At 41.2% G+C, this 11,075-nt stretch overlaps 1 protein-coding gene across 1 annotated transcript; it reads left to right on the top strand.

Annotated features, from left to right (window-relative positions):
• Positions 1–3,014: 3,014 nt before the first annotated feature.
• LOC308096516 (cytosolic 5'-nucleotidase 1A-like) lies at positions 3,015–3,920 on the top strand (the record flags this gene model as incomplete). Its single annotated transcript, XM_080443936.1, has 1 exon — positions 3,015–3,920. One exon carries the CDS (start codon positions 3,015–3,017, stop codon positions 3,918–3,920), a length of 906 nt encoding a protein of 301 aa, XP_080300062.1.
• Between the last annotated feature and the right edge of the window lie 7,155 nt (positions 3,921–11,075).

Genomic DNA, 11,075 nt, shown 5'->3' on the forward strand with positions numbered 1-11,075 from the left:
TCGCAACCTGGCAACACTGGCTGCCTGTAAAGCAACATGTCGTGAGCGGCTATTTTTTGCCTGGTGTAAAATGACGTAATATTAAAATACTACAAACGCACACACGGTGAAATTTAGTGCTTTTTAAAAGCTATTATAGGCCTATATGATATCATTAATTTAATTCCCGCATTATTTCACCCGCGGTTTATCCAATATGAATTAATAATTATATTTGATTGACCCAAATCCACCCAAACTGCGGTTAACTGCGGCAACCGCGGCTAAAACCGCGATCCGCGCATCTCTAAATGTACTGTATTAGGAGGCACAGCTTTACTGGATCAATATTGCAGCCGTGATAACACGTCACTCCAATGAACAGCAGCAGCCAATGAGGAATCAATGTGTATATACAGTATCTATGGGTAACATTTCTCACAAAATCCATGTACTGAACAGTACATGGATTGGGAACTGTGCTCTAGAAAACCCAGCCTGGCAGAGATCTGTGCTCTGAGGAGTGCACTTTTCTAGTTGATTATTAAATAATTCTAATTTAAGAGCATTCTACTAGTAATTAGTATAGGGTGTTTTATTGAGAACTATTACAATTTTTGATCTAAGTAGAATTATTTGGTTATGTTTTTCCGGTTAAACCAATTGACATTTTTGCCATCATTCCTCCAAATATTTAATCAATATTGAATAGGCTAACACCAGAATTTTGACAAACCCGTTTTCAAAAACAATAATGTATGTAAGTAACTAAACCATATGGACACAAAAGAAATTGCGTCACATCATTGACCCATACAGATAACAGCATAATGTATTAGCACTGCAGGTATGATGTTTAGAACAATAGCATCATATGCAGAGTCAGACATGTTACATGTAGACCTACTAATGTCACCATGAGACGAGATTAAAAAAAAATAGCAGCAGGTGCAGAGTTTCTTTTACCACTTAAACCCTATATACCTTGTTGACCGGGTCAAGGGTCTGTACGTCATCCCTCCTTTTTTTCCTCCATAGTCTCTGAAATAGCTGATCTCAAGCTCACAACACGTCACAACGTGCCGAATTGTAAGCCTGCAGATCTTCTATTTTAGCCGAATGTTCACCCCAGAAAAGGGACACTAGGGTTCCTGTGGTTCAAGTCAGCTTTGTCCCCATCTCCAGTACTCGCTCTGAAAACTTTGCTTCCATCTCATGGTCTATAATGGGTACTGCATTAACAACGCTGAGACCCACTGCTCTAGAGCCCGACCTTTAATTTCAGAAGCTGAACCAAAAAGACCCTGTACGCACACAGAGGTACATTATATGAACAGGCAAAGTAGGCAACTACCTGGCACCCAGAGACTTATTTCCATTGTGATCCTTGGTCTTGTACAAACAGACATACTGTAACAACAAAGAACAGACATCGATACCCATCACAATGTTATGCATCTAATTAGTGGAAATATAAAAGTTTTGTAAACTTTCATTACCATTTTGAAAGGTGGGTAAAGTAGAAAATACGCTATGGGTCATTCCAGAATTGGAGGACATTACGGTTTCAGAGCAGAGTGCAGACAGTTATGTGTACTAAGGAACATGTGAACGGACTGTGTCAGCAACAGGGCTCATCGCTTGTTCAGCAGTCTGATGGTTGACAGGTTAAAGTGAGTCAGTAGAGTGAACAGCTGTGCCTACTAGGGTGATGAATTACCTTAATGACTCGCTCAGTCCTGGCTACACGCCATTTCTCGTACATTACCAAGAGGGAGGGAAGATCCGATGATGCGCTGGGCTGTCTGCACCACCCTCTGTAGCACTTTGCGGTTGAGGCTGGTCCAGTTCCCATACCAGGCGGTGTTGCCCCTCGTCAGAATGCTCTCGATGGTGCTGTTGTAGAACGACCTGAGGAGGCAGGGGTCACCCTGAATTTCTGCAGGTGACGGAGGCAGTGTCGACGTTGCTGAGCCTTTTTCACCACGTGCATGGTTTGTGTGGCCTATTTGAGGTCCTCAGAGTTGTGTGCTCCAAGGAACTTTAAATCACTGACCCGCTCCACTGCGGCACTGTTGATGTAAATGGGGGCATACTCTCTCCATGGCCTCCTGAAGTCCACAATCAACTCCTTGGTATTGTTGACATTGAGAGCAAGGTTGTTCTTCTGGCACCCTATGTATCAGTGATCTGACCTCGTCCCTGGTCATCTTACAACAGGATTTACAAAACACATTTTTAAAACTAGTTTTTTTTTTTCTTCAATTCAGATATCAGAAAACACATAAACATCAGGTCAATTTCATTTACTAAAGCTAAGTTAAATACAACATATCAAGCCTTCACAAACTGAGTTGCATTGCTTGATTTTGTGTAACTTCTAATTGTTAACGTCACCTAGGTGTTCGCCTGAATTTAAGTTGATTTAATACAATATCCTTGAGAGGACATGATAAATGTCCATCAGAACATAGTAATGACATTAGATAAAAGACTGTACCCAATATAAAATGCTGATATCCTCTGTTCAGTTTGTTTTTCTATTAGTTTGAAGCTATTAGATAGTTCTTTTTTTCTGACAGTTCTTCTTTCTATTAAAAATTAGTCTACATACAGTATGTCTGCTCTTTCTAATCTGGCAGCAAACATGAGCAGTTTTTGCTCACTTTAATTAGAATATAGAGTATAGACCATTGAGGGTAACGAGAGGCTCAAGGTCTTCATTAGTTCAGCTCTTTGGATGTAGGTAATTATTTGTTATTGATGACGTAAGACGTGTGAGTCTGACCACAGAAGACTCTACGATGTTGTCTGTGCCATGGCTTGCCGTTTGTGACGTCACTAGGTGACGTTGCGGTGTTGATGAATTTTGTTCTTAAAAGGCATGTCACAGCTGTAAAGCTCTCAGTGTGACGCAAAGCTTGCTGTGTCAGAAGGAAGATCTTAGTACACTTGCCAATACCTTCAAAGCGTTTACAATGATTGAGGATAAAGAATATGCTGCAAGAAAAGCCTTCTTTGGTGAAGCACAAACAATGTTACCGCCCAACCCTGACTCTGCTATTACTGTAGCCGTCTCCCCCCGCACCTTGTTCAACATGGTAGTAGAAAGGAAGATTTATGAGGATCAAGGAGTAGAGAAATACATAGCCTATCAAGTGGAGCATGAAAACGACATTATGATGCCAGGAGATTCTTTTTCATTTGTCAAGGCATTGATGACAGTCAACTCGAGGCTGAGGGAACTCTACCCAGACAGTGAGGAGTTGTTTGACATTGTCCTGATGACTAACAGCCATGCCCAAGTTGCAGTCCGATTCATAAACAGCATTAATCATTACAATTTGACCATAGAGAGATTTTGCATGACTGGAGGGCAGAGTCCCATCAGCTACCTGAAGGCTTACAATACCAACCTTTACCTTTCCAAGGACCCTGAGAAAGTTACAGAGGCAATTGAAGCAGGCATTGCTGCTGCCACAATGTTTTCACAGGACAGAGATAGAGAGTTTAGTGAAACGCAGCTTAGAGTGGCTTTTGACGGAGATGCTGTGCTCTTTTCCGAAGAGTCTGAGAAAGGCATGAAACAAGGAGGCTTGGACAGGTTCCTTGAATACAAGAGGACAAATGAGGGCATTCCACGTGCCCAGATTCCCCTGAAGGGTTTTCTGGAGGCCCTGGGGAAACTCCAGAAGAAGTTCTATGCCAAGGATGAGCGTGCTAAATGTCCCATTCGCACTTACCTGGTCACAGAGCACAGTGCAGCCAGCTCAGGTGCCCGTGTCATTAAAACATTAAGGAGCTGTGGCTTGGAGATCGACGAGCTTCTCTTAGCTGCTGGGGCACCCAAAGGGCCACTTGTGAAGAAAATAAGACCGCACATCTTATTCAATGATGAAATGTTCAACATTCAGGTGTCTAGGGAAATCCTGGGAAGTTGACCTTACTTTCATACTTTCAGAACGCAATAGTCAAGCAACACTAAATGCAACAAGGAGAAATGCTTAAACCTATGTATAAAGCCATTTATACATAGGTTTACATTAGAAATACTTCAATGAACATGAGCCTATGACCCTTACAAGAAATACCAATGGTTGCCTGTGATCTGTCTGCTGGGAAGTATTATTTGATCATTCTTAAATAGATAAACAAATGAAAAAATGTGTTTAAGTCATGCAGGTCAGATGCATGGGGAATATTATAATATCCATACCGGTTTCTCCTTCATACAACGCTTAAGTGATTGGTCAACTACGGTAGATATACAGTATATACAGCCAGGTTCTGTTTGGCTCAAACATTGAATTGTTTCTTAAGATGCCTCCTCAGAACATTTACATCATCTGCTATTGGTAGGTAAGTTGTGGATCATTCTGGAACATTGGACTCATTGAGGTGAGTAACAATAAACTTGCTTGAGCGCTGTGCACCTGAACTGATGGAGGAAGACACAAGATGGAGCAATGTATAACTATAACCAAACTGAAAAAAGAGCAGCAGACAATTCCTAAGGAGGTTGAGGAACCGAAGAATGCCACAAACGTAAAAAGTTAAAGCACAGTACCGTTGAGTCATGTGGATTAGACTGGTGAGCAGCTTCAAGTACCGGTAACTTGGTGTGCATATATCACTGAGGACCTGACCTGGAGTATGCACATAGAGTCTGTGGCAAAGAAGGCGAGGTAGCGCCTACATCATCACAGACACCTAAGGAAATTCAAGGTGTCACAGAAAATCTTGAAGTCCTTCTCTGCTACCCTCAGAGCTTAGTGGCAGGGAGCATCACCATCAGGTTTGGAAATAGGAAGGTTGTGCGTTCGGCTGAGCGTGCCATAGGGAATCACGGACGCCATTGTTGGATTTAAAAGAATCATGGGTCTGTTTGAGATGATGCGGGACTGGGAAGCGCTTGAGGTGTCTCAAAGCCCAGGGCTCTAGGCTTGGAAAAAGCATCTATCCGGCAGCTGTTAGAGTTATAAACAGAGACAAAAAGATAAATAAAAAAAACACACAAGGAAAAATAACAAAACATTAAGTGGGTTGACACTGAGAAACTCTAATCTAGCACGGTGTGATCAACCCAACATTGCACAATGTACATATACTGTTCAATGTTATCACCGCTGCTATAGTATAAAAGATACAGGGAATCTGTTATATAATATATAGATACACAGTATCTTGCATATGGGTCCTGTTGATGTGACTACTATTGTGGTCACTTTTAGTATATATATATACATAATATATATATGTATATATATATATATATATTAGGTACTGTTACTATGGCTGCTATAGTGTATATAAGTGTTTCTTGCTATAGCATATACAGTACACATGTTTTTCTACAGCTAAATGGTTCATCTATATACATACTTTTTTTCTCCCTGCCCTTATTATGTTATGCTTATATGTGGATACTGTTTAAGGCCTCCTATTTTTTATTTGTGTCTTTAGTTTTTTTATTAGTACTATATTGTCACTGTTGTTAGCACAGTTCTTTGTGAACCTCACAAAATTGCCCTTCACTTGTACCTGTATGAGTAGTGACTCTTGGTTCTTGGTTGATTAGAGGTCGAGAAAGAGTCTGGTCAACAAGCAATCCACTGCAAAGCTTGCCGTGAAACGCAGGCTATAAAGATATTCTTGTAACTTATGTCTTGTCCCTGTTGATAGAATCGCAGAAGCAGTAAACACAACAAACAGCAAGCGGAATCTTAGATTGCATCAACTCTACCATGGTATCAAAGGGCATTCCAAGATGGAAGGAAAATAAAATCGCTGATGGAGATGCCACAAAGTTTGCTCAACTACCCTGTGAGAAGCCTTGGCTGATAGGAATCCACTGTGTTGCACATTGGCTAGAAGTTATTTTAAAATAATACAATAACAATATTGTTGTACTATTATATAATATTACTATTATTTTAAAGCTTTTAATATTGGACTGGCTGATCTTCACTGTCACACTCCAGTTACAGCTTTGAGGTCAGCTGACCAGTTGCTTCTGGATGTCTCAAGTTCTAAACAAAACACCAGGCCTGTGCTGTGGCTCCCCCCACGCTCTGGGATAGCCTACCCCTCCATAATAGATCGGCCCAGTTCATAGAGGCTTTTAAATCTTCACTCACGACTCACATTTTCTCCTTGGCCTCTTGAACTCTTATTTGACCCTGGCCTCTTTACGTGTGTTGTTGCTGTTATGTTTTTGTTTCGTTTTTTCATTTGTGTAATGTTCTGTCTTGTTTTTCTCAATTGCAATGTTTTTTGCTTTTTATTTTTTTTATTTTTTACTTGTACAAGTACAACTCTGTGGTCCACAGTTTTAGATGTGCTTCATAATGAAGTTGGATTTGATTTGACTTTTGTATCAGCGCTGTTTGGAAGAGCATGAGAATGGTTTTAGCCTAACCTAGAAAAGTGTGCTCCTCTGAGTGCATATCTCCACCAGGCCAGGTTGCCTACCCAGGGCTGTGTCAGTCGTGGGGTGCAGCCACCAGGAGCTATTGGAGCAGTTTTGGACCTCTGATAGGCCTTTCAACATGCGTTTACAATTTGGGTATTATTGGATGTTGCATTCATGATACAGTATAGTGTTTTTTTTGTTGTAGGAAATAGGCCCTGCCCACAAATCTTTGAAGGCAATTACAGAGTGTATAAACCCTGTTAGAAAGTCATTGTCATATGACCCACAAGACCATTTGTGCCTAATATGGAGGTGGGGAGAAGAATAAATAAACGCTCGCACACTGTGGGCTCCAATGCAAGATGCTTTATTGCACCAAAAACAATCATTGACGTTTCGAGCACAAGGCTCTTCCTCAGACTGAACCAATCTGATACAACCCACAATACAATATGGGGGTGGGATTACATTTTGTCAACAAACAGTGACATTTTGTACCATTCGTGGCACCCCTATGGCTATGAAATCGCGTTTGGCTCTGCATTGTTTAGAGGCCCCTCAATGTGTGACTCAAATTTGGACCAAATCGGACAATGCATTAATGTTTTGTGGCGTTGTTTAGCCAAACGGGTCCCTACCACACCAGACCAGGCTCACAGAGCAAAAACATCGATCCCCACCCCCTGGAAGTTTACTGAAAGCAAATGTTTGATAACTGACATTATATCAACATCCTTAACTAGAAAAGTGCATTCTTCAGAGTTGTTATAGGCCAAAATGTTAGGTGGCCTCTTAAAGCCATAATGAGGCCAATTTGAAGAATTTGGGGTGGAGGTTCGTCCTTGGCCAACTGGGAATGTGTGTGCTAAGTTTCACGCCCATTGGTCGGGCAGTGCCAGAAATTAGCTGCTCATAGACAAGCAGACGGACAAAAGGACGGACAGGTGCAAAAACATATCTCAGAGCCTTCGGTCGTCCGGCCTGGCGGAGACAATTAAGCCATCAACTGTTTATCAGGTAGGTTAGCAGCACTGAGTTAATCATGTTTTACTTCTGTATGTCATAACCTATTGCGGTATTTAGTTTAACGTGACTGCTTTAATTTATTAATTAAATGAAGATAATGAATTTGAGCATTAAAAGGCAATTATAGTGGGCATTCCCGCTACCACAATGCTTTCACCTGACAGAGAGCTTAGTGACACCCAGCTGAGAGTGGCCTTTGACGGAAATGCTATGCTCTTCCCCAATGAGTCTGAGAGAGTCATGAAACAAGGCAGCTTGGACAGGTTTTATGAGCACGAGGACATTCTACTTTCCCTGTGTCCCCTTAAGGGTTTTCTGGAAGCCCTGGGGAAACTCCAGAAGTTCTAAGCCAAGAATACTGACTGTCCCATTCGCACTTAACCTGGTCACAGAGCACTCTGTATCCAGCTCATGGGCTTGGAGATTGACATGTGCCTATTTTTCTTTCCGCTGTTCAGTTGGGGATTCTATTTTTTATTGGACCAGGGGTCAACGTTTTTCAGGCCAAGGACCCCTTAGCTGGGAGAGAGACAAAGCAGGGACCCCCACTATATTGTTTCAAATTGTGCTGCATTTTAAACTTTTTTTTTTGCCTGCCATGCAACTCGATAAGACGCATTCAAAGCTAGCTCACCATAGCTTATTGTCTCATCAATGTGTGTTGACCGTTGAGAGAGTTGAGACTAGTTTGGAAGTAGCGTTAGGAGCTCTCCTTAATGCTGGGGACTGCTCAAAAATCCGACTACTCGAACTACGTGGCTTCCGTGCGGTTAGGGTTAGGGTTAGGGTTAGGGATAGGGTTAGTAATGTCGGAACAATGACATGTCGGAACAATGACATGTAATCCTTAACGCTATGTTACTTTTCAGCCATTGCCAGCATACCCCCGTTAGCGCAGCCTCTCAACTGTAGTAAAGATAAAAAATACACTTTCGCTACTCACCAAAACAAAGATGGTTTTAAGATGTTGAAAGCCTATACTTTCCTTAGTGGAAACATTCTGAGCCCCCCGTTTAAAATACACATTTTGGCCAGAAAAAGTCACATAGCGTTAAGGAGAACTCCTTCTAACGCTATAGAGCACCGAAGTCCTGACGTCACTGCCAATAGAGGGCACTGTCCCCCTGGTTCGTGGCTTTATTTTTAGTGGAATCTTAGATCACGTCATATAAGAACTGTGTTCCAAACATAAACACACCACCCCGGCGATTTTACTCATATGGATATGAAGCATTGACTGAAGGTGAAAATGTACACATTTACCCAAAAAGTCACACAAAAACGCTAGAAACGAGTCAAACGACCCAAAGACTACATTTCCCATGAACGCAGCTGCTGTAGGGACAGTGATTTCAGACCCGGAAGTGTAGTTCTTAAGACTTTTAAAGCAGAATTTATTCCATTTTCACCAGAAACAGGCTGTATCAAATATGAATTTGATACAGCCTGAAATGCCGGGGTGGTGTGTTTATGTTTGGAACACAGTTCTTATATGACGTGATATCTGGCTCTGGACATTTCAGTATTTCTTTAGGTAAATTACATCCAGATCCAGAGATATTCCAATGCAAATCGATGGGCAAGATGTCACACCAGGGCTGTTTTGTTAAGGTATGGGGGCAGTTTAAAGCATTCCATTCAATATACATTTCAAACTGCACAAAAGAATCGTAAAGAAAATAATATACAACCTGTGTTTCTTTTCATATTTAAATATCTTATCATTACAAGTGTATATTAATACCGTAATCGTAATCATTAAACCAAAAATTATGCCATTTATGTTACATCAGAAACATTAGAATATAATATAAACTACGAATGCATCTTGAACTCTGCTAAAACTGTGAGCCTGCGTCTCCTGCAAGGAATATGAAATGACAAGTTGTGATAATAATCATCACAACTTGAATTACAAGTCAATCACAATCAAGAATGAGTAATTCTTGATTGTATAAACTACATTCTTAAATGAAAGTCAAGCAAGTCTGATGCATGGAGAATATTTAAGGCATGATGATATCCATACCAGTTTCACTTTCATAAAAGTCTTAAGTGATTGGTCAACTAGTTAGATTACACATAAGTCTACTTTTGTTTTTGTTGCCAGACCCAGAGGGTCGGCCAACATGAGGCTTTGTCCCTATTTCGTCCATATATGGGGATAAGTGTCTGTCCATCTTTTGTCCCTCTTTCGTCCATACATGGGCATAGACACAGGCTGACACGTCATGTGAAGTCCGGCTTAGCCGTGACGTAGTGCTCTGATCTTATAAAGTACTTATTCTGGGTCTGGCAGAACCAGGTCTCCTGGTCTTGTTTAAATACATTCCTAAAGTGTGCTACTTTTCTCTTGCCTTATGACTCTGTTTGCACTTCTGGGTTTACTTGTAGTTGTTTCTGTTTTTATGTGAATGTTTGTTTATGTTGCAACTTTGTACTGCTGATCGTAAAAGAGATCTTGTATCTCAATGGAATTTTCTCCTGTATAAATAAAGGTTAAATAAAAAATATCTATTACAACATACTATACAGTATATATACACATATCACAACAATCACACAGAACACACCCTAGAACGTTTTGGATGAAAAAAAAGGTATAAGTAAAAAAAAAAGATCCTCCTTGCCTTTCAGGTTATAAGTTATCTTTTCCATTGGAGGACATTTCTTTCAGCATTGTCCAATTTTAGGGCTCGTTATATTTTTCAGAGAGTCAAGTCATGTCCAATTTATAGCACATTTTATACGACAAGCGCAGACTCAGAGAACTGCTGATCTGATCGGCTTCACACCGGCTTCAGCACCCTTCGGGTCCTTGGTGAAACACGGCGAGTTTGAAGTCAATCAAGTCAGTAAGCGTCTTTTATTGACTACTATGCCCGTTGGGAACGATGCCCCCTCTGGTTATACAGTAGTCGTCGTACTTGTTGTCAGAGTACTTAGTGCATCTCCATACACATTCCCATATATGGCCATATTTATGAGGGGGGAAAAATGCCCATATAAGGGCACAATGGATTATGTACCCATATATGGGCATGTAGAATGGGAAAAGCGGTTCTGGACAAGCACCGATCTGACCGACTTCACACTGGGCAACGCACTCCCGTGGTCCTCACGATACGCATTCCGAGTTTGAAGTTGATTGGTCAGACGGTTCTCGAGAAACTTGTACCCATTGTCACAGTACCCGCTGTACCAATCTGTCTGTCTGTGTCCCTTCTATGGCCATATATGGTGATCGTAATTGTCTGTCTCTGCCTGTTTCCCTTTTATGCCCATATATGGAGAACCTGACGTCATCAGTATATGCAGATATATGGGAATGCCCATATATAGGCATGTGGCGGTGGTTCTGGATTACTGGATCTCATATATGCCTATTGCCTATACATGGTGATCATGTATAGGCAATAGGCATATAAGTATAGGCAATAGGCTATACATAATGATCGGATCAGTGGTTCTGGACAACCGCATATCTGACCAACTTGACACCGGACACTGCAGTCCCTCTAGTCCTCTGCGCTGAGTTTGAAGTCGATTGGTCGGACCGTTCTCAAGATATGTGAAGGACAGATACACTCACATGCACACACATACGCAGAGATTTCACACATTTATAGTATATAGGGCAAATTTAAGTCTTATTCTA

This window comes from Gymnoscopelus braueri (genome assembly GCF_963280865.1).
Source record: "Gymnoscopelus braueri genome assembly, chromosome: 12".
Classification (NCBI taxonomy): Eukaryota; Metazoa; Chordata; class Actinopteri; order Myctophiformes; family Myctophidae; genus Gymnoscopelus; species Gymnoscopelus braueri.